The 23,394-nt window shown below is 40.9% G+C and overlaps 5 protein-coding genes across 5 annotated transcripts in view; 2 read left to right on the forward strand and 3 right to left on the reverse strand.

Annotated features, from left to right (window-relative positions):
* Positions 1–4,505, reverse strand: part of galt (galactose-1-phosphate uridylyltransferase) — a 40,284-nt gene extending 35,779 nt beyond the window's left edge. Inside the window, exons 1-5 of the mRNA XM_079582626.1 lie at positions 4,346–4,505; positions 3,412–3,581; positions 3,261–3,336; positions 3,132–3,180; positions 96–225 (exon numbers count right to left, since the gene is read on the reverse strand). Of these exons, the coding sequence (XP_079438752.1) occupies positions 96–225; positions 3,132–3,180; positions 3,261–3,336; positions 3,412–3,581; positions 4,346–4,376 (456 nt within the window). The 5' untranslated portion in view covers positions 4,377–4,505. The remainder of the gene's footprint in view (positions 1–95; positions 226–3,131; positions 3,181–3,260; positions 3,337–3,411; positions 3,582–4,345) is intronic.
* A 336-nt stretch (positions 4,506–4,841) lies between these two features.
* Positions 4,842–9,159, forward strand: sigmar1 (sigma non-opioid intracellular receptor 1). Its single transcript, XM_079582643.1, has 5 exons — positions 4,842–5,080; positions 5,218–5,269; positions 7,216–7,364; positions 7,441–7,533; positions 8,309–9,159. Exons 1-5 carry the CDS (start codon positions 4,936–4,938, stop codon positions 8,536–8,538), a joined length of 669 nt encoding a protein of 222 aa, XP_079438769.1. The 5' UTR covers positions 4,842–4,935; the 3' UTR covers positions 8,539–9,159.
* A 650-nt stretch (positions 9,160–9,809) lies between these two features.
* On the forward strand, positions 9,810–18,179 carry katnal2 (katanin p60 subunit A-like 2; the record flags this gene model as incomplete). The annotated part of the gene is given in 16 exon segments (XM_079582611.1): positions 9,810–9,946; positions 10,792–10,862; positions 11,144–11,310; positions 11,625–11,661; positions 11,750–11,843; positions 11,931–12,014; positions 13,019–13,084; positions 13,357–13,434; positions 14,373–14,471; positions 15,775–15,838; positions 16,232–16,350; positions 16,564–16,642; positions 16,645–16,843; positions 17,177–17,342; positions 17,858–17,960; positions 18,040–18,179. Coding segments are annotated over 16 exon segments (1,626 nt in total). The 5' UTR covers positions 9,810–9,886.
* On the reverse strand, positions 18,018–22,962 carry hdhd2 (haloacid dehalogenase-like hydrolase domain containing 2). The gene is made up of 10 exons (XM_079582641.1): positions 22,888–22,962; positions 20,740–20,856; positions 20,542–20,644; positions 19,764–19,869; positions 19,545–19,629; positions 19,300–19,465; positions 19,180–19,230; positions 19,032–19,095; positions 18,828–18,940; positions 18,018–18,151 (listed from the first exon to the last, which is right to left on the reverse strand). The coding sequence occupies exons 2-9, from the start codon at positions 20,838–20,840 to the stop codon at positions 18,837–18,839; spliced, it is 780 nt and encodes a 259-aa protein (XP_079438767.1). The 5' UTR covers positions 20,841–20,856; positions 22,888–22,962; the 3' UTR covers positions 18,018–18,151; positions 18,828–18,836.
* The window catches only part of smad2 (SMAD family member 2), a 151,796-nt gene continuing 151,324 nt past the window's right edge, over positions 22,923–23,394 (reverse strand). Inside the window, exon 12 of the mRNA XM_079582618.1 lies at positions 22,923–22,934. The gene's annotated coding sequence lies outside the window, so the exon portion shown is untranslated. The remainder of the gene's footprint in view (positions 22,935–23,394) is intronic.

Below are 23,394 nucleotides of genomic sequence, written 5' to 3' on the forward strand. Positions count from 1 at the left end.
AAGCTCCTCACTCTCTCTGCCCAAGAGCATTGTGAAAACTGTATTCACTACCATTTAAACCAAACATTCATACCCAGTACAACACATAGGGTTACCTGGACCCAGGGGTAGGTCGCTCCTAGCTCCTGAACAAGCTCCGCCCACTTGTCAATCACCTCAACGACCTCTTCATTTTTCATAAGAGGCAGCGTGACGTCGGACCGAGGATGAAAGCACATGACCTTGCTGCGAGAAAAATGAAAAAGAAGCGTGAGGCCATGATAGATATTGTGAAACTGTAAAAGTCGTAGTGATGGAGATGTGTGTGGTCATTCGTAATCAAAAAGCCCATCACTTTGAACTCTTCAAGTGTGGGAAGAAAACTGCAATTGGAATTCTGCTTTGAGGCTTTGAGTGGACAGTGAGGAATGCAATATTTTGTTTGTCTGTTGCTGCTTCAAAACTTCATTCCACTTCATTTGTGATCCCTGCATGTGTTTGCGTTTGCATGGCGCGGGGGCAGGTCAGGAGTGTGTGCACTGCGAGGTGAAGGAGGTGCGGGGCCGGTCTCTGCAGCTTTACAGTAGGAAAAGATATGATGTTTATAGACAAGCATCGCATTATCAATAATTAAACAGGACTTGTGTGCTTGTGTTGCAAAACAAAACTACAGTATGTCTATGAATTATTACTGGTGCTGACAAGACATATTTGGAAGTTGTTATTGCCACACCTTTTTCATCTCCTTTTATCCCCAGTTGCAGCTAGCATATATATATATATATTTTTTACCTTCATTAAATTCTCAACAAAACAGGCTTGGGGCAAAAAAAAAAAAAAAAAAAAATCTAACTTTTATGATTTTGTAAGACCAATTCAGTTCACATATTTTAAACATGTCCAAAGGCATTCATATGAGAGTGGACTGAATTATGAACTGCTCAAACAGGGCTGGGCAAGTTGGCTCAGTCTTTGTCCAAGTCAAACTCAAGGTCAAACACGAGCAAATAGAGTTGTTCCCCACAGAGACTAAAAAGGAGATTCTGGGGATCTTCGCTTCGTTTGTAAGCAATCAACAACAATTTCAGTGTGGGTATTTATAGCTCTTTACTGCAGTCATTTCTCTCAAAATCATCTCATGCCGTGATTATTTCCTACTCCTGCACTAATCAAAAGCAAGTATAATTTCAGTTTGTAGAGGTCAGTAGGTGGCAGCATGGTGGCGCAGTGGTTAAGCATCCTTGCCACACAGCAGGAAAGTACCAAGTTCAGGACGGAGCCTTTTTGTCTATTCTCCCCGTACCTTCAGGTTTCCTCTGGGAGCTCCAGTTTGTCTAACCTCTAAAAACGTGTACGTACACTCAGACAACAGATGCAAATTAACCCATGACTACAATCCAGTGTGGCACATTTGCATGCATGGGTCCCGACCAACAAACAAACAAACCAAAAACAAGGAAAAAAAGATAATTAAAAAGAAATGTGCATGGATAGGGAGGTCTGGGCATCTCCACAAGCCTCCACAACTCAGCCCCGGATAAAGTGGAGGAAAATGGATGGACCCAAAGTGTTTCACAGTGTTTCACGAAGAAAATCATTCGCACATGATGGCTGCACTTTGGGATAGACCGACAGAAGCCCGGCTGCGTGCATTTATTTATTTGACAGGGACAGTGCATATTAATGAACATCTACAATGTTTGCGATGTGAATATGTCTGATTATAGCAACGATGCTAGTTTCCATCTGCAGTCCCCTGGCATACAACATAATGCCACAAATACAACAAGTGGCAGCAGGTCAGCGCTAAAAGTGTTCACAGGCCTGGTTTCCCTTTAGCCACTGTTTTAGGTGGGATTTAAAAGCGGCCATTGTTGGAGTCTCTCTTATTGAAAATCGGAGACTATTCCAGTACTTTGAGCCTCTGACTGAGAGCACAGCACAGTTTGTCCGACTGTTGTTTTCCTGTGTGGAACCTCATCATCATTCATTCACACACGCACAGGCATAATTCATCCTGGTCTATTGTACATGTTTTTAGTAGTTGGGGAAACCAGACCGGTCTAGAGGAAACCTACGCAGACACGGGGAGAACATGCAAACTCCACAGAAAAGCCCCGTCTGGCCAAGAGATCAAACCCAGAACCTTCTAGCTGTGAAGGGCAATTAATCAGCTGTGATCAATCCTGCAGCCCTAAACTGCACTGCTTCAGCATATTTGCGTGTATATCCAACCAATATGTTCAGAAAGGACTGAAAACAGGCAACGGCACAGTTATTAAGTTACCACTACCACAAATCTCCAGAGAGTCACTCCAAAAATCTCAATTCCCCTTTTGTTTGTCCTCTAATTGGCTGTGCGGATGACACTCCAGGCAGAAAAACTGCTTTCCACTCCATAATATCCTATGAGACTCCATCGGCTAACACTGTGCTGCCGCAGTAGGTAAACAAACAGAAACAACTCATGAATTAAGAAAACAAGCAAGACAGTCACATCTCAGATAATGTAGGAGGACGCTTTAATTGATAGCAGTATATCTTTGTCTATACACTGGGGGTTTCAACAGCAACTTCTGTACGGTGTTTTCCCTTGATCTATTATTCATTGACTGTGTAACAGCACTGTCAGGCAGAATCATGCGAGTATTCCCACGGTGGCACAATGTTGGGGAATATCTTTAAACTTTAAACACAGCCACACAAGCACACATTTATATAAAGGAAGGAGAAAGACGAGGGAGAAGCAGGGAACAGGTGGAGTAAGTGGTTTCGAAAGATTGTCAAGCTGGATACGTTCAATATACGAGTAAATTATTGCAATTATTTGTAATAAGAGGCGCTACAAAATCAGTTTCATCATTTGGACATTACACTGGAGCTGCAACTTATATTGTTTAAGTGTTGTTGTGCATTTTGTGGGATGTACATTTTTCTTATACTAAACATTGGTGGAGCAGCATCGCCATCTTCTGGTCACATTGTGTAATTATCTTATCTTTTACAACTACTGCTGGTAGGATATAATTATGAAATGTCAATGGGGGAGAAATAATAAATAAAAATAGTAATAGCAATAACAAGAAAAGTAAGAACAAAAATAATAATAACAATTCATCTTTGACCTGTATTTCAATTCAAAACAATCTTACCACACTCCCCGAGCAGCTTTAGACTGGAAGAGTGGATGTTGATCTGTACCTAAAACGTATATTATATAGTTTTAGACAATGTATTTATTTACCCTTTGCTACTTATGAGCAGTAAGAAGTGTAACGCACCAGGACTTGGAGCATCTGGCTGAAGAGCTGGAAAATCATTTGGGAAAAGAAAAGTGCCGTCATAGTCTGGGTTGACCTTAATAGGAAAATACAAATACATCAAGTCAGTGTACCGTACTCGCTTGTGTTCTCAAAGCACATTTAAAGCTACCTCTCCATTGGCGCGTGTGTTCCCGGGGCACAGGGGGTTGTGGGGGTCATATCTGGGGATGTGCTTCTCCGGAGGCTTCTCCACCTGTCCAGCCCAGGGCCTCTTCATACGGTGGGCCGAGACGAGCACCCAGCTGTCCTTCAGGGGGTTGTACCGGAGGTGCTGGTGCTCTGAAGACAGAAGACAGGTACTTAATGGGACTATACAGAGTTTAAAAAATGTAAAACTAAGTATTTTCATCCCCCTACATGTTCCAGCAATGTCCTATTGTGTAGAATGAGCTCAGACTTTCTCACCACAACTGCCTCTAAAATCCTGCACTGTCACTCAAAAAGTTGTTCGAGTCCAAATTGCCTTCATACACGATATCAAAAGTGCAGTTATGCGTAAGACCTGAGGTGGCAGTAGTGAGCATAAAATGACCAACTTGCATCTAGTCTCTTTAAAAGTGATCATTATTGCAAAGAAAAAATACTGCAAGAAATACTTAAGTATACTTAGAGGAGTTTTATCAAACACCTTTACTACTTTGATAATAATATTTTGAAGCAGCAATACTTCAACACGCAATACAACATACAGACAAAATTATCTCAAGTTATCGAGAGGTGTTGTACTAAGTTGTAGCAAAGCAATTCAAATTTGATGAATTTCAGAATTTCAGATTTGTGAACACAGCTCAGTCATGTCACGTGCTTCAGTCCAGTGTACAACAGACCTGTCAAAACGTTTAGGCAGGTATAGTTCATCACGATTTTAGCAACTGCAAGAATAAGGAAGTGACAAGATTCTGAAGTTTACTTTCCTTCTAGAACACACATAGTTTATGGCACGACACGTGAGCTCATATGGAGGAAATCTGTCAAACGCTTTCCTCAAATGAACAAATTAAATGATAAACTGAACTCAAGCTTGCCTTTGCAACACTCCTTACCTTTTGGATCAAACTCATCAAGGTCGTTCATTGTGTTTCTGTGAACGCACTAACGCTAAACTTGAACTCATACAAAATGTCGCATTTTATGCTATTTACAATGCCCACACAGCATGTTTTAAATGCATTTGTGCGCTTGCTTCCTGTTTTTTTGCTCAGCAGGGCACGGGAGCCTCTTTGGGCGAATCCGCATTTAACACAAGCGTGTATCAAGCCTCTTAAATACCCCTAACATTTCAAGTTTCACATTTCATTAGCGACAGAGTGTTTCGTGCAGTATTTATTTTGTCTAAACTATGTTTTTTTATTTAATTTGAACTGTGCTTTTCATTAAACTAACAACACAAAGCGTGAATCTATTATCTGTATCTGGCAACCCGACTCTTTGCCCGCCCTCGATTATCTTCTCCCTTTTCCTGATTGGCCGGCTTGCGTTGTCCCGCCCCCACGTCACTCCAGAGTGTCTGTAAGTGGATTTTTGGCTGATGGCGTGTTCGTAGCTCTGTGCCGCTGTCTCCCCCTCAGCCTGTCCACATGTAGTCCGTGTCCCCTTGCCTTCCTTTTACCTGTGTGACTCTTTAGTTTGTACCATGTCTGTGTTCAAAATCACCCTGAAGCTGCTGGTTTTCTTCTCAGTAGCCGCCGTGGCCGTGCTTCTCATTCAGCACTGGGTAGAAACCAAGGAACACGTTTTCAATAAGGAGGACATTGCCAAATTAGCTAAACAGTACGCAGGTGAGCTTGACTGTGGAAGTTCACTTTAGGTATTGCAGCAGCTCCGAACGTGTGCAGTTTTTCCCATGCAACTTGTTGTTGTTTGCACTTTATTTGTTTATCCGTTCGTATGATTATTTTCTTCTTCTTTCTTTTAGGTTTGGATCATGAACTGGCCTTCTCTAAAGTGGTTGTGGAGCTGAGGAAGAGGTACACTATGCATTCATAAGGTTGTTGTTCTTCTAGCAATGTTTTGTTTTGAAAACGGGCTTAAAAAAGGCTGCAGCTTTTGATTCAATAATCCAAAAAATCCCAAATAGGTCCTGTCCGGCCGGTGGTGGTGTCAAACACTGATCCTACATGTGTGTCAAAGGTAATCTCCACAGTGATCTGATTATCTGAGACTGCCCTTCATCCGCTTTGGAGTCTAATTATTGAGTCATATTCCCTGTCACTATAAAGATCTTAGACTGCGGAACAGTGTGAGGAAGAGAGATCACTGGGATTGGAAGTACTGACTATACTTTTTTTTCCAATTACGATGAATCCAGTGTTTCCCAACCAGGTGTGTGGGGCCCTGCTGACTCGAGGAACTAGCGGAGACTTACTTGGAACTGTAGGTTGCGTTCACATTCTAGAATTTGAAGTCATAATTTCGGCTGGAGGGCAGGGGCCAATACAACTCTATGGTAGAGAAATCTTTAAAAAGTAAAATTGATAAATGTTGAAATTGACCATTATTTGGAAGCGATTGGATTCACAAATCTGACACATTTATGGATGGAAAGTCCTTTTTACAGACCAATCAATCTCAAATGTTTTTGAATGTGGTCTCCACCTTTTATGAGAGTATAATTGGACCCTCTTTTCTACTTGCTGAGAGAGAGGACACTGAACTTTGGGACTGTTTTTGTTTCATGTGGAGTGTTGTAGTAAGGGTGAACACATTAGCCAAAAACCAAGACATAAGAAATCTGCACTGTGAGCGTTGCCATAGTTGCTATGATGGAATTCTCACCTGCCCACCGCCTCAATTTTAAATGATGGGCACTGTAGAATATTGTGATGAACCTGCTGGCAAAAAAAGGGGGGAACTGAACATTGTTTTGATAAGAAAATATACATTTAGCTTTAAAATGTGTAGCGTTGTGAAAATGTTAAGTTTATTTAGAACGCAACATGGTATTTTTACTTGGAAATAGCGCTTTTGCTGCAACACCCTTGAGGTAGTAGGGGCACACGGGTACACGGACTACCCCTGAAAGGTCCAAGGGGTTCGCAAACGCAAGACGAGGAAGGTTGGGGAACCACTGCATTAATCAACAAAAGACCTCAAAAGGCACGTGGAAATGGGATTTATTCATTTACAACATTAATGTAGCTTTAAGAAGTCACAGTGTACAAGGAAACCAAAACCAAACCGCACCGCTAGCTTTTCACTGTTCCCTGATTGACAACGGGTGTTTGCATTAGTGTTAGTTGACGTAAATTTGTGCACTAAGAACTTGACATTTGACTTATTGATTTCCCTCCAAACTCCTCCAACCTGTAGGACCTGTAGCTCTCCAGCCCTTTCCAATAGGCCCCTAAAGATTTTCCACATCATCCACAAGCCTTTAATGAGTCAAATTTACGTGTATTTCTCTTTGATTTATTTCTTCTTTTGCACCAATGTATTGAGTACACTAAACACTGAACACGATCTGTAAACATTTAGGTAAAAGTCGGTTAGTGTTAAGGGGAAACTGTGTGTACTTCCAAATAAATGTGTGTTGACATTTTTGTTGAATATACAACTAGTGACCTGCTACAAACATAAACGTAATTTATGAGTAATTTCATACTCACCCACATCCGTATAAGTAGTTCGAGGCCCCATATAGTCTTGTCAAATACAAAACATGGCCACATCTCCTTAACCAAAATTCTGCAAACCAGTGTTGCTTAATACTTTTCACTCATGAGGGAGAAACTGCAAAGTTTTGTATCATGATTTTATTTGGTCATACTTCACTGTGAGCAAGACATCTTTACCCAGCTTCCCTCTCCCTCCACTGTGTGTGAATCGTTCTTAACATGAACTGTGCTCATGTAGTTGGAGTGGCGTGAAATGAATAAATGGATTTCATTTTTAAATCTGTATGTTTTGGCTCCAGATATCCAGGTCACATCCTCCCAGACGAGGACCTGCAGTGGGTGTTTGTGAACGCTGGAGGATGGATGGGCTCCATGTGTCTGCTGCACGCGTCACTCACGGAATACCTGCTGCTGTTTGGCACCGCGGTGGATACCGGAGGGCATTCAGGTGAGGGGGTCGATAGGTGGGGCTTGGTGCTTATTGTTATGAACGTGGTTTGTGTATTTAATGCCTCTCTTTCTAGGTCGTTACTGGGCTGAGATCTCTGACACAGTTATCTCTGGCACATTCAGACAGTGGAAGGAGGGCACCACAAAGAGTGAAATCTACTATCCTGGTAATTGATCATTCTGTGTTTCTAGTGTGCCTGACAGTCCTGCCCATTTGTTTGGTTGTTTTTTACAATTCAAAACAATGACATATAAATTGAGTGAGTGCGCCATATGAATGTTCTATAAATGTAAATGTAAAATGAGCTTTGACATGTTTAAGGCAAACTCAAAACAGACTTTTCATATAATGATATTTTGCAATAACTAGTTTATTTGATATGATTTCCACCCGCTTTATCCGGGGCCGGGTCGCGGGGGCAGCAGTCTCAGCAGAGATGCCCAAACTTCCCAATCCACGCACACCTCCTCCAGCTGTTCTGGGGGGACCCCGAGGCGACACCAGGCCAGCTCGGAGACATAGTCCCACTAGCGTGTCCTGGGCCTTCCACGAGGTCTTTTCCCACTAGGACATTCCTGGAACACCTCCCGCGGCTAGGGCATCCGGAACAGATGCCCTAGCCACCTCAGCTGCTCCTTTCGACGTGAAGGAGCAGCGACTCTACTCCGAGCTCCTCCCGGGTAACTGAGCTCCTCACCCGATCTCGAAGGGTGCGCCCAGCCACCCTGCGAAGGAAACTCATTTCGTCCGCTTATATTCGCGATCTAGTCCTTTCGGTCATTACCCAAATCTCATGACCATAGGTGAGGGTGGGAACGGGTGATAAGATTTCATGAAATTAAAGCCAATATCACTTGGTAGTTGAGTTTAGCTGGGTAGAAGTTCCATAGTTTGAGGTATAGTAATGTTCACCTAAGCTTTTCTTTTGCATGTTTCCCCAGGTGACCTCATAGTACACACAGTAGGAGAGGCTACGTCAGTCCAGTGGAGCGCCGGGACGTGGATGGTGGAGTACGGCCGTGGGTTCATCCCCTCCACTCTGGGCTTCGCTCTGGCAGACACTCTGTTTAGCACCCAGGACTTTGTCACCATGTTCTACACCGTACGCGTCTATGTGAAAGCGCTGATGCTCGAGACGGCCACTCTGCTCACAGAGGCGGGAGTCTTCTGAGGTACAAACGAGATTCTGAATCTTTATGCAAATGCACAATGAGGAATGAATGTCTCCTGATTGGGATAATCAGTTTGTGCCAAATGACATAAAACGAGACAATCAATGGCCAGAGCAGGCAATGCCGTCAGTTTAAACATTTCTTGGGAGTTTTGTGACAAAATAAAAGATTTTACAAACCAGTGACATAAAAACTACGTAACAACATGCATTCCCATAAAAGCTATCAAACTGCCTGATTTGTGTTGTTATGCAATGGGAAACATTTGTCGTTGTACCATGCATGATCAAATTTGCAGACTGTTGTAATGGGTTAACTGAGAAGTTGTGAATAACGGACTGGAGTGTTTAAGTACGTTGTCTTTTTAATGTCATTGTCTATGTTTTGCACTAACCCCAAAGACGATGTTACAACCTGCACTGATGTAGACACTAGATTATTTTAAAATGTCTTAATTTTGTGCACTGCTACTGAACCTGCCCTCCCCGGTCTATCATTTTAGCCTTATTTTGTAATTGTGAAACGTACTGTATCAAATGTCTTTGCAGATTATTTCAAATGGGTTATATAATACTACAAACCATAATGGAAGCTATCTGTTTGTGACATAAAAGTGTGTATTTTAAATGTTTGACATCAAATCCAATAAATGATTTTATTCTTGAAACATTGTACATAAGGCATTGGTCGTCTTTTCAATCTATAGTACAGTATAAAGTGTAAAACGTTAAAAAACAAAAAGCCATGGAACAATGCTGCTGTTGAGTCACAACTGGTCAACACATCTAACAAACGATCCTGAACTCTACACCCATGAGCCACATAGATACTAAGTTTTAAAAAACCTGCTAAATACTTGAAGGCCTATACGAAAAGTGAAGGGAAAAGAATTGACGTGGAAAGGCTAAACATTCAAGCTCCTGCGTGTATTGAGCTTTGCTTCCATCTAGTGGCCCTGGATGGTACAGACCCTTTAACTGCTTACGTCATCTGGAGGCAGGAAGTGATCAAGAGAAATAAGATTAAACTAAAACTAGCGATTATAAGTGTAAAACTACGACTAAAAAATGTGGTCATGTTGTGGCTTAAGGTGCCAGACCAAGAGGAATGACATTTGAGATGATAAAACAAGGTTTATTTGATATTTCCTAAAACCTAAAACGGTGTTTATCGTTACCATAGCAACAGCTCCAATGGAAATAGATAGGAATCTAACTTCCTGCCTCCAGCTAAGCCCGGAATGTTTACAAACAATTAAAGGGTCTGGAGCAAACTCTTCACTGGCTAAAACTTCGCTGGGACTATCGGCAATAGAAGTAGAAAAAGTGTGTTGTCTCACCCAACAGCATGACAATGATGGACTTAAACTACCAGTCAATGAAAATAGCTCACCAGGCCAGGGAAGCTGTAAGTACGTTTGTGAAATGTAACGCTGGTTAAATGCGCATCATCTGCAGTCATAGTGTAACCGCAGCTAGCAACAATTCACCGAATGTTTGGAAAGTCAATCTTCAGAAAAGCAGACCATGTAACGTTAAATGCAAGACTTCTCTACAGTCAGAGTATTTATTTGATCAAATTGAACGTTTACACTTTCAACATCTCAAGCGCGTATCTCACATAGCTTTTGTCGCTAGCCTCGCACAGCGTCCCAGCGTTGCTTAGTTACCGCTAAGGCCCCATCATTGATTTCTACAAGTTCAGTAAAAAGCGCCCTCTCCAGTTTAGAATAAACTAAGGCTAGTTATTACAGATTTGTGTAAATTTACCCTATTATCATCAAGAGCTATATATATATAATGCCTGGTGGATTAAAATAATGCTTCAGGGTGGTAAGAGTAACTATTAACTCATTTACCTAAGTAGAAGTAAAAAGCAGTGGCCCCAATAATTACTCCGAGTAAGAGTAAAAATATGAAGATTTGTCACTACTCACAGTGGTATGAGGTACACGACTGTTTTTTTTTACTCAAGTAAGAGTACTTCATTTTAATATTACTCAAGTAGAAAGTACAGTTTGAAAAAACTACTTGCAAAAGTACTTTAAAAACATATTTAGTACATGCACTTAAGTAGATGTAGCTGAGTACTACCCACCTCTGGTCTTAAAAGATGAATACACATGAATGCAAAGCAAAATATACTGCTAAGAGAATGTATTAATGTGCTCCAGTGAACTAGAACTTAGTTTTCCTTTAATAGAGGTTTTCACAAACATTGACACAAGGATGGTTTCACTTTGTTTACTAAAGGATGAGCAGAGGACTGACATGAGGAGGAAGAGTCTTCTCGTCCTCATCCATCATCACCTCATGGGCCAGGGGTAAGAGTTTCAGAACTGTGATCATAATAATAATAATAATGCATTATTATGGCACTTTCCCAGGTGCTCAAGGCTGTTTTACAATTCCATGCACTCAATTCTCTGTGGTGGTAAGCTAGCTGTGTTTCTTTTCATTTCTTTGCTTTTTGAGCTTAATGAAAAAATTATGAAAACATTATTGAAAAAGTGAAAAGAAATGTATTGATGCACGCCTAAGTATACAGTGCTGTTTGTCAGTTTCTTGTAGTACTTGACTACTGTACTACACGTGTGTATTATAGGTACATGGAAGCCGCCCTCGCTCTGGACCAGGAGACAAACGGAGGAATGAGGAAGTTCGAGGTTTGTGACAACATCGACCTGGAGATGGTGCTGATGGAGTATGAGAGCTACCACTACGTCAAGTTCCAGAAATACCCCAAACTCATCAAGAAGACCATCGAACCAGGTATATGAGTAATAGTCTAAATAGTTGTGTACAAAATGCGCGGTATAAATAAAGTTGCCTCAAGTGATGAAAAATGTTGTTTATTGCCATTGAAATTAACAATTCAAAACAAAATGATCTATCTTTTAAATGATGACAATCCCTACAATCTATCCCATATGGTGCTATTTTAATTGTTATTTATTTTATGTTTTACCCCTAACGACTATTAATTGTAACAGTTAAGATGGCAAAGATCCGTTACTTTATCAATCTCAAGTTGTTTGTATGATATTTAAATTGTTCAATGTCTATTGTTTGTGTGTTGACTGAAGGTGAAAGCAGATGTAGCAAGCATGCTGTTGTTAAAAGGTAAACTGGAAATGTAAATGAAAACTTCTAAAGCTTTGTAACTTAATGATTACTTAATGATGCTATTTTGTTGAAATCGTTTCCGTAGAAATTCCGTTTCAGCATCAAAAGCCGTCCCTAAAATCACCTCATCACTTGGTTCAAACTCGGGGAAGAAGACAACAGCCAGCGCTCAGCCGAATGTATGATAATGCTGAAATATGACTTATTTTGTACAATATTTGTTGCATGATTGGCATCTTTACTCTGGCGTTTGTTTACTTTTGTAGGAAAATGGCGTTGACTCGTCAGAGTTTGGCCTCAATGTCTCATCGGTTGGCCATGGTCCCAGTGGTGAGGTAGCAAATAAGAAGGTAATGAAGAAGTGGTGACTTTGTGTGTGTCCGTGGGGATGTGAAGAGGGAGGGGGGGAATGTAAAGTAAAGTAAAGTAAAGTAAAGTACAGTATAGTGGAAGAAGTTTGTGGACAGTTTGTCTAAGGCAGGGGTATAGGCAACGTCAGGCCCGGGGGCCAAATCTGGCCCTCCAGCACAGAACCTCTGGCCCTCAAGGTGATTTTGAGAAACATAATGACACAAATCAGAAAGAACTTCAACATTTTCGAAGGTTAAATGGGAGAAATACTGTCAATACACCCAATTAGGTCATGTACAACTCTGGCATTTGTCGAAATAAATAAAAAAAATATTGAAGAAATGACAGAAACCTACTTGAATTAAGAGATTCAATTAAGTTTGAGTAGATTTGGTCTGGTCTTAGATCAGATAAAACATCTTATTGCCAATGGAACACGTCATTATTCTCTTAACTCAGATTATAATGCATAATTTCAAGTGAAAAACAAATCAGAGTAAAATTTCATTTGTCTGATTTCAAAGTGGGTTTTATGCTTGTTTCATTGGCATTTGTATCTTTATCTTAGATTAGTCCAAATAGACTCAAATTCAACATAAAGAACCTTAATTCAAGCAATTTTAAGTAATTTATCTCATTTAAGATGGTAATTTAACCAGTCTAGTGCTTTACTTTGGCCTAAAACTGGCGGCTTCAGCCCTCGGTCTTTTTACAATGAAAAAAATTGGCCCTCCGTTAAGAAAACTTGCCTACCCCTGGTCTAAGGTCTTATAAGCCAGAATGAGATGGATTTGACTTGGGGAGTGGAAGGATAGATAGACATAGGTAGAAAGATGCAACCAGGAAACAGGATGTCTGGAAGAAGGTCAAAGAAACTTAGGGATTTACAGAAAGAGTGGACAAGAAGTCAGGTCTTTAGGCAAAGAGGATAAAGATAGTTAAAGGCATGATTTTTTTTTTTTTTTTTCACCACAAATATTTATGCATTTTGTTGTGTTCCCAGGGCAAACTTGTAGAAGGCCGAGGATCAGTAGATCTCACCAAAGGCATTAATGACACAGAGCATATGGTAATGACATCCTCATAAAGTAAAAAAAAAAAAACTACTGCTGCCAATTCATTTTTAAATCAGATTAATCACACACTATCAAAATGTAATCACAATTAGCCGCAGTGCATTTGAATGTCTTAATTCTAGGCCCACATAAAATGGTCTGATTGAAAGCATTTGCACACATTACGTGAAAAGTTCATTTTGTCATATGTAAGTGCCCTGTCTTAGCATTTACACTGACAAAAAAAAAACATAAGAATAACTCAATCCTTTCCCAATCTTTGCAGGAGCGCTTGCTGAAGCCGCTCAGTGGATTCCCTGGAATAACTGGAGAGATAAGAGAACTGGCCACTATTATTAGCAGGGTAAGTGTGCCACACATACCGATCAATAGGTTAATTGCCATTGCCGTGTGTAACTTGGGGTATTAGGTAGATCACTCAACAGGCGACTATCCAATTAATCATTGAAACATTGACACCTATCATGACAATTTAGATAGATAAGATGGAGCAAATGGAGTAAATGTAACATAGAAAGATTGGTCATCCATGCGTTAATCAATGGTCAGGCTACCATTGATTAACGGTGGTCAATGGTCAGTTTCCCTCAAACACGTACAGTTGGTCAATGCCAGATCGCAAACATAATCACAATCGCACTACTTGTCAGATTAAAGGTGCAGTATGCAACTTTTTATGTGGGAAAAAAAGACATTTTGTACGTATTTGACCTTGTAGTGGCTGTATGAGCGGTCAGCACAGCCCCTTTACTTTCCATCACAGTGGCCCTACAACGCCCCAGGATCAATTGTTGTATAGGTTTTCTGGTAAGAGCAGTGAAAACCGTCTGAACAATTGATCCTGGAGCGTTTTAGAGACCACTGTGATGGAAAGTAAAAGGCGCCACGGTGACCGCTCATACAGCCTCTGGGTCACTACAAGGTCAAATACTCACAAACATTAAACTTTTTTTTGCATAAAAAGTTGCATAATGCGCCTTTAACATGATATTTTACCAAAATGGTGCAGCCCGAGAGCCCGGTCATCTGTTGTGAACCGCAGTGTTATCCATGTGCTGTAATAGTTGGTCTGAGCACTAGGGAGCAGTACATATCTTTCCCTGAAAACAAATTGATCCGTTGTATTAATGAAGCTCTATGTTCTATCTGTTTCTCTTATCTTCTGCCCCCCATTGTAAAGGACACTATTTACGTCCCTGTCTTCCATTCCTCCGGCCTAACTCTTTTCTGCTAATGTGTGTGTGTGTGTGTGTGTGTGTGTGTGTGTGTGTCTCCCAAAAGGACATCTATTTGCACAGCCCCAATGTGCGCTGGGAGGACATCATCGGCCTGGAAGACGCCAAGCGATTAGTCAAAGAGGCCGTCGTCTACCCCATTAAGGTGCGGACGCTATTTCAACACTGGTATTTGGCCCCGCTTCGATTCTGAATACATCTCCTTTAGCGGGCGTAAAGAGGACAGGGGGGCCGGAAGGGTCACGCCAGTCCGTTAGCCTGACATTAAATCCATATCGGGGGTAATGCGGCCGCGCACATACACAGATGGATAGGGACAGGGGCACATAGACATACATATGTAGGCAGAATTGGGATGGAGACAGGTGCACTTTTTTTCGTATACACAGAAATGCCACGCGAATCAGAGGCCCCCATATCAAATCTCCCATCTCTATGACACGATGACAACAAATCAGGCAGTCTGCATCCTCTTGACATTTACAGGCCAAGATGAGGACGGATGTAGCGGTCTTTTTGTATCTGCACCCTTTTATTGAATAACACCTTTTCTGCAATGGCCAAATTCGGGCGGCTATTATCATTCACTCCGAGCGTTAAGGTCAGAATGGGCAACATGAGATTTGTATTCATTTGTAGGGGGCGAGATCTGCGGCGATGATGTAGCTTTAAGGCAGTTTAATCAGTGGTTTGGCATTGTCCTATTGGTGTTCGAAAAATTAAAATGCACGCCGAGGAGGAGGGGGTTGTTAAAGCAAAAGTATGTGGGGCCTTTTCTTGTTTGAGAAGAAATGCAGTACTTACTCACACAAAGTTGTAGGTCCAATTGGTCATCTGAGTTTATTGTCAAACTTCCATTACTACGTCTTATAGCATTTAACAGTGCAAGCGAAATGAAAAGCAAGCAGATAAATGACGTTGTGATAAATGAAAACATCATTTCAGTCTGTCTGTTGCTGATGCATGTGAAGTATATGACAAAATGACTCAGCAACAGGCAGACTAAAATTATGTTTTGATTCATCACCAATGAAAAATCTACCAAGAATAATCTGATTATCTTTAAAGTAATGATTTGTGATTACCTCTTATTATGAAGGTCCTCCGGTCCTGTGTAAAACATGCATACTAGGCTAAACCTTCAGCTAGATACTCTTGACCAAGGTTCTTCTCACACAGACCTGGTACCAAGTACAAGTCCAAGTACCATGAGATCTGACGGGATCAGGCAGAGATCATGGCATTATCTATGTTATTCCTATGATCTCTTATTGCAGCCATGTTGTTTCTGTCTTCATATTAGACATGGGAAAGCAATCATTTATCTTATGGTGACCACATTAGGCCACACAAACCCAGCAGTTTTTGGCCGCACATGATGTTTTTAACAATTATTAACTTGTCACCATACTGTCCTAAGCCAAATCTAACAAAAACTTTCCTTACAGTATCCCCAGTTATTTACCGGGATCTTGTCGCCATGGAAGGGCTTGTTGCTGTATGGACCTCCAGGTATCTTTTTTGTCATCCATCATCACTAGATAGTTTCATAGGGCTGTGAAATTAGTCAAAATTCATCTACAATTACAATTATTGCATACACATAATTGTTTACCAAAATAACATAATCAAGAAAATACAATACATACCACTAACTTTGCAATGTGTTTAATGCGTGCCCGCACAGGCTCCGCCCCCTCAATGCGTGCGCTGTAAGACTCTGTGTAGACAATACAGTGCCCTTGAGCTGCAAAAGTGAACATTTTAAAGTACATTGTTCAAATAAGTTGTGATTTAAATTATGACAAAGTGATCATTATTTTCCCTATAATCGAGCAGGCCGATAGTTTCATTTTTTTATTATTATTATCTTTTCTTTTTATGTATTTCTAATCTGAAACACAGGTACAGGGAAGACGATGCTGGCTAAGGCTGTGGCTACAGAGTGTAAGACCACCTTTTTCAACATCTCTGCCTCCAGCATCGTCAGCAAATGGAGAGGAGACTCCGAGAAACTAGTCAGGGTAAGAAGTTACAGATATGGGATTATTTAGGAATGCTTTTGAATTTATAGTATTGTTGCTTCAGGCTTTTTAAGAATATTAGTGTTTCAAGAAGACAATAATTATACCTAACAATACCCTTTAATGCTTTGTCAAGTCCTGTTTACAATGCGATACTGAATGTGTTCACCAACACCAAAAATACAGCTGCAAATGTGAGCTTTGTCCTTCCAGGTATTGTTTGAGCTTGCCAGGTACCACGCTCCCTCCACTATCTTTCTGGATGAACTGGAGTCAGTCATGGGTCAAAGGGGGTCCACCATGGGGCAAGTCAAACTCTATCGCTACTTCAGGGCCCCTTTTTTAATTTAATATTCTGTCTAACAAAATGTGTGTTTTCCAGAGGAGAGCATGAGGGCAGTCGCAGGATGAAGACTGAGCTGTTGGTTCAGATGGATGGACTGGCCCGATCAGATGACCTAGTGTTTGTACTTGCCGCCTCCAACCTGCCATGGTAACGATAGTCAAACTGATCACTCCATTTAAAAAAGCTGTTTGTCTTAATTAAAGGGATATTTCAGGATTTTTGACATTTGGACCTCATTTCCTAGTTATGTTCCTATTGTAGTTGATTTATAGAGATTTTTATTATTTTTTTAAATTCACGCAGTCCTTATATTTGAAGAGTTTACTGGTGCTAGGCTAGTGGTAGGCTAGTATATGTTTATGTAGAAATCAAAAAAATCAAGTACACTCTACGTCAAAAATCCTGAAATATCCCTTTAAGAACTTAATTTTTAAATTAAATTATTAAATAAATACTACACTGTATTTGTCCTTTTCACAGGGAACTAGACCATGCAATGCTGAGGAGATTAGAGAAGAGGATTCTCGTGGGCCTTCCCTCCTCACCAGCCCGACAGGCCATGGTCTCCCACTGGCTGCCTCCTGTCAGCTCCACCCACGGAGGAGTGAAGCTTCAGACTGAACTAGACTATAGTTCTTTGGCCAGTGTGAGTAACACAGCTCAAATCTGTGAATCAACGGGGTGGAAGTGAAATAACAAAGGATAGAGGACTAGAGGTTTGTTACAACTGAAAATGTGAAGTTTGTTGAAAGACATGATTTTCCTTTCTGATTCAGAAACTAAACAAAACCCAAAGGTGGCTTTTGACTTATCCTCACCTAGATGAAATACCAAATATTTAAGGACTCCCACATGTATATGCTTCAGCTAGTCTGGGGCAGTGACAGAGGGAGCTTAGAGAATGAATGAACAGTATGAAATTTCAAGGCAATATTCAGTGTCTCGGAAAAACTCTATAAACAAAATACATAAACCATTTCTGATAAGAATTTAGTTAGTTAGTTTAGCATATGCAGTATCTCCTTTTTGGCAGATACTGACTTGATGTACAGTTTACCATTACATTTGAACAATATAAACATTAAAGACACACTAAAACACCTGAGTAGGAAAACAATAATGATTTAATATTAAAATCTAACATTGTGTTGTTTCTTGAAGGAGATGGAGGGATATTCTGGCTCGGATATCACGTTGGTGTGCAAAGAAGCCGCCATGAGACCCGTTCGCAAGATCTTTGACGCTTTAGAGTCGCTTCACAATAGTAGGGTTTAAAGTACACAAACACAACCGCTGTTGGCGACACTTCAGTTCATTGTTCAAGACACGCTTTTCCTCTGCAGGTGATGCGGACATGACTGCCATATGTTTGGAAACAGTGACCACAGCAGATTTCATGGAGGTGATCGCCCACACTAAACCCTCAGCCAGGAGCCTTATGGACAGATACACGGCCTGGGAAAAAGAATACCAGTCGGTTTAATATTCGTGCTTTTGACAGATTTCCCATTTCAACAGAATGTTATCAGCACAATTAGTCTTTGCTAAAAACACATTTTTACTGGTTTACCCCCATTATCCAAACAAACGAAATAGAGGCAAATCTGTCATATGCACTTATATATATATGCACAATAATACTAACCAAACAAATGCTGAGATGCTCTGTACAAAAATAAAATAAAATAAACTTTTGTATCAAGTCATGGAGACATTTTTGACAATGTACACAACCGCTTAAAAGTTTGGAGTCACCCAATCCACTTCTGTAGCTTTTCCCACCAGTGCAACAGTTTTCAGCAGTGCTAGTGTATTTGCATGATGGTTTTCTAATCATCAATTACCCGCTAACACGATTAGCTAACACAATGTACCATTAGAACCTCTAGATTCACAACATTAACAATGTTAATACAAAGTAGTGTATTATTATTTCCTATAAAGATGAGGAACAGACCAGTGGCATGACTAGCACCTGTCTATTCTCAAACTCTTTGATCAAGCTGTTTTTTTTTTTAATATGTAGATTGAGGCAGTGGATGAGTTGGGGATGAGATTGAACAATTGTCAGATACAATATGTTATCTTCCGTTTAGTTCCTGCACTGCAGCCAGTTGCTGGGGTTATTTACCTGACAAGGCTAGAGCAGGTTTTGAAGGATGTGTTCAACGGCGTCTGGAAAGCTGTTGCAGATCAGGTGAGGCGGAGGACTGATTTTGTTTTCGTCCCCTTCTCTATATTTGCCTGAGACAAAAGGGGAACATGTGCACTTTCCAAAGAAAGGGAAAGCCGACTTGATAAGTATAAGTAAAATAAATCATGTTCCATTACTCACCAGTTTTAACCAGTATACCTAACATTCCTGCATTCTGAGCTCCCCCAACATCATCTCTGGCATCCTAGGCACAGTAGACACAGTCAATCTTTTTGGACAGTTATTCATATCATATACAGCATTAGAATTTGCTTAGTCACTCACTTACATCTCCTATCATGACAGCTTCACTAGGGCTGCATCCTAAATCTGAGAGAGCCTATTGAAAGAGAGATCCGTGGATGTACCGTATATTGTACATAATTCACAAACCACAGACAAACAATACCTGGGTGAAAAACGTTTCCTCAGGTTTTCCCACTACTGTAGCTTTGCAGTCTGTGGCATACTCCAGTCCCGTCACAAAAGGTCCAGGACCGAGGGCTAAGCCGTCCTTTCGTTTATAATATCGAGCTTTGTGTATGGCAATGAGTGGCGCTCCATCCAAAATCATCCTTCAAAGAGAGGCAAACGTTTGGTTAAGTCAAGTTACGACAATATTTGAATGTGTTATTCTTTTCACGATTGTTATACCTGAATGCCTTGTTCATTGTCTGGTAGTTGAAATGCTCAGGGGCAAGTCCAATGACTACGGCATTTGGCTCGGACGTGTCAATGCCTCCAGACACAAGAGGAGTTGGATAAAGGCCAATGATTACTGGGTTTAGATCAAATTATGTTCTGCTACTCCTTGCACAGTCATTGCTTGAACTAGATGCACATCTCTTTTGTCATAAACATTTGGACCTGTACCTGTAAAATCTTCCAGTGCACTGTCATCCACCAGCAGCAGGGGCCGATGCTGCTTTTGCTCCAGCAGACTCCTCGCTGCAGTGAGGGATGTGAAGATCTCGTTTTCCTGTGGAGAGAGGCGCAAGTCACGCTGCACTTTGTGTTTGCTAGAAAAGTCATTCTACATATTGGGGTTTATTATTCAGTTGCGTCACTAGACTGTCTTCTGGCACAAAAACACTGTTGAATGAAACTGAGATACATTGGCTGTTTCCCAATTGCAAGGATCCGTCCTCCGTTTGGCCACTTCGTTGACGTCCTCGGTGGCGGCTCCTCCAAAACGGAGCAGAGTGTCCTCTCCCCGCCGCCTTTGAGCTCAAATGGAACGGCCTCCGGAGCGAGCGGCTGCGTCAGGTCACGTGTCAACCTATGCTCATTAAAAACAACTGTTTTATAAATAACAGAGGCCAGGAAACTGTTTATGTGGAACAAAACTTTTTTAAAGTGAGTTCAAACTAATAAAGGTTTGCGAGAAAAGAAAAAAGAAACTATGCTGCAGTGCATCATGGGTAATTTCAGCTCTCCGAGGCAGCGGAGGATCCACTGCTGTATCCTTCGTAAATGAGCCAAACGGAGGAGTCGAGCTGCGAGGGGGCGAGGGGTCCAGGTGAAATGGAACACCACTTGGCGGCGCCGTGATGACGCGAATGACGTCCGAAGTGGTCGAGACGCCGAGGATCCTGGCAATTGGGAAACAGCCAGTGTGTCACATAACAGAAGCTTCTATTCTAGTGTTTACCTGGAGGTTAAAACTGAGGCGCTGCAGTCTCTCCAGTAAGTTTCTCTTACTCTCCTTAGTTGTGTTGGTCACAAACTTGACGGCGACTGATGCTTGCCGTAACCTCACAATAGAGAAAGATAAATAACAATCGTGTAAATAAGGCAGTTATTTGCCTTAGCAAATACTCTAGCCAACATTCGTGATCTTGCTTATTACCTGGTGAGTGCTTCTTGTGCGCCGGGGACAGCTGTGTCTTCTATATGGAGAGTTCCACTCAGGTCAATGAGCACAGCCTTCAGCACTCGACGGCCGGCCATACTCACTGTCTGGAGTCTGGACAAAAGAAAGAGAGGCACACTTTAGATGAAAGCAATCACTCCATCTTAAGAAAGTACTGGGTGGGGCGTGAGAACTTCCTTATTTGAAAAGGGGCTAGTGATGTTAAGGAGGGTCACAATGTGGTGGGTAAGGGCTGGATGGGAGGTTTGTGTCTAGGCCTGTTTCAGTCATAAATGTGTTGTGGTTGAGAGAAAAAAGCAGCAGTGCTTTTCTCCATCACTTCAAAATTAGATTTGATTGTGGGTGGATTCAGTCAGGAAAACGGGGAAAGTGTCCAAAAGAACGGAAATGTTGAATAGAAAACAGAAATAGTCTACTTTTGTCATGTCAAACAGAAATTGACAGCTGCACAGGCTTGAACAATTATTCAGTACTTCCCTCTTTTAAAGCCGATTTCAGTGAAGTTCTGATTTGGATTTGATCAGTGTAAGCAGTGATTTAGGAGCACAGTGTAAATGGGACTCTCTTCAGTTGTAAATAGCTTATTCTTCCATAATAACCACTCCCTCATAGATAAAGGGTCATAATCATATTTTGCATTGGTAAATTTATCAGATTATTGTGTTGATCACAATTTGAGAGGATTATGCAAAGGTTGAACTAGAACACAGAATTAAGGATCATGATTATTGGAGTTTGATGTTTGGTTGCTCGATCCCCTATTATTTAGACGTGCTTGGATTTTTGACATTTATTTATCAATGCGAGCACTGAGCAGCACTAAGCTCTCATAATCTCACTTTAACATTCACGCAGCCAACAGGTCACTCCTGGGTTTAAGGCTACCACCCCCTTCACAGTCTGCATGTCAAATGTTCAGCCCCGTGGTCAATAGCCAAGGCTTTAAGTGGAACTCAGTGTTTTGGTCACAGATCTATTCACAACACGTGGGAAATGTGGCAGCCATGATGGGAGTGAAAGGCCTCTGAATGCAAGTAAAAAAGAAAAATAGCAAATGGTAATTTTCCCTTTTCCCTGCACACACTAGTGTTTAACTTATATGGAATAACAGCGTCAATACACAAATAATGAACATCCATCAATAAATATGTATAGGTGAATTACAATAGATTATAAGGCTTATGAAATACATTAAAATGGCTTAGTAAGAGAGTACTTCATTCAGAATGTTTGTTTCCACCTCCTCTGCCCAGACAGGGTTTAGTGAATGTACGTCATGTATGTGTATTTAAATTTGTGTCACTGTACTTTGCCCAACATGTTCAGGTAAAACTGTGTTTTTTTTTTATTCAATCTGACCCATATGTTACTAGACAAGCATTATCTTTTCTGAGATAGTGTCAAGAAAGTCCATAAAAAGTCAGAGTGAGGCCCCCGGGGGGAATAATATGACTAAAAAAAACAAATCAGGAAAAATGGGGAGAAAGACACACGCCATAAATTATTTTGTTTGATCTACTGTGTTCGAAATACATGCACTGTTAATGAAAGGTCTTGTTCATTTAATTAATTAAATTATGAATTAATTGAATTGAATTTTTAAACTTAAAGAAAGTGATTAAATCTGTGCTACATTTCTTTAGAAGACCTGAGTCTAAATTCACTTTACTTGACCTTACCGAGTTCAGAGGGAGTGTACTTTTTGTCCATAATCAATATCTATATTAACAATGAGGCCTAAATGTTTATGAAAAGACACAACGAACCCCAAAACATGCACAATAGGCTACTTCAGCCAGTTGATTCTGTCCATTGCTCTGGCTGCACGTATGGGTCCCCACTGTGTCCCTTACGGGTTGCCCCATTGACATAGAAGGATGGGTCAAATGCAGAGGACAAGTTTAGGGGACAAGGTTTGTTGTTAGGTTTCCTGGACGGCTGGAGCTTCAAACAAAAATGGTCCTACTTCACCTGAACATTGGTCTGAGCTTTCCACTCATTTCGGGGCAGATTCAAAGAAAATAAATAACAAAAAGTACGAACCAATTTAACTTCAACCTTTTTATTTAAAATAAACCATCATTGACACATGTGTCCTCCAAAAAGCACCAAAAGTCAGCTAACCTTTCAGCTGTGGCTGCTGCAGGAGCTTTCTTCCACTTCCTGTTTACACTTTCTTCTTCGTTGACTTGAGGAGGCGGGACCGCTGCACCGCCGCCTGTCAAGGCCTCCTGTAGCTACATTATACTCCTGTTTTTAGGAACAGAAAGAGTTTGTTTTCAGCTTTGGGAGAAAAGAAACATAAAAACAAGTCGTCATTTTACTTTCTCCTCATTGAATTTATTTTTGATATTCATACTAATCGGATAAGAGGTTTATGATGAGAGCGGCATATAATCACTCATTAGAGAAATAGAAAACATATGTGCCCCATTGCAGTAACAAGTAGCAGATGTACCGCATTAAAAGGTCTTTGAGGGCAGATAGATTTAATATGGAGCCGTATTATCAAATTGATAACCTGCTCAGTGCTGCAGCCAGACACAAACCCAATCCTTTTTTGCATGCAAGTGAATAACACTAGACTATAGAGACTTATAGTCTTTGCCAAAATGGTGTTACATTTATGTG

Source organism: Gobius niger, assembly GCF_951799975.1.
Source record: "Gobius niger genome assembly, chromosome: 2".
NCBI lineage: Eukaryota > Metazoa > Chordata > Actinopteri > Gobiiformes > Gobiidae > Gobius > Gobius niger.

Coding starts and splice junctions, on each gene's coding strand:
- sigmar1 (XM_079582643.1), top strand. CDS start 4,936: ATGTCTGTGTTCAAAATCACCCTGAAGCTGCTGGTTTTCTTCTCAGTA. Junction 5,270..7,215: donor GTTGTGGAGCTGAGGAAGAG/GTACACTATGCA, acceptor TTTTGGCTCCAG/ATATCCAGGTCACATCCTCC. Junction 7,365..7,440: donor GGATACCGGAGGGCATTCAG/GTGAGGGGGTCG, acceptor CTCTCTTTCTAG/GTCGTTACTGGGCTGAGATC.
- hdhd2 (XM_079582641.1), bottom strand. CDS start 20,840: ATGGCCGGCCGTCGAGTGCTGAAGGCTGTGCTCATTGACCTGAGTGGA. Junction 20,645..20,739: donor GCACAAGAAGCACTCACCAG/GTAATAAGCAAG, acceptor CTCTATTGTGAG/GTTACGGCAAGCATCAGTCG. Junction 19,466..19,544: donor ACAATGAACAAGGCATTCAG/GTATAACAATCG, acceptor CTCTCTTTGAAG/GATGATTTTGGATGGAGCGC.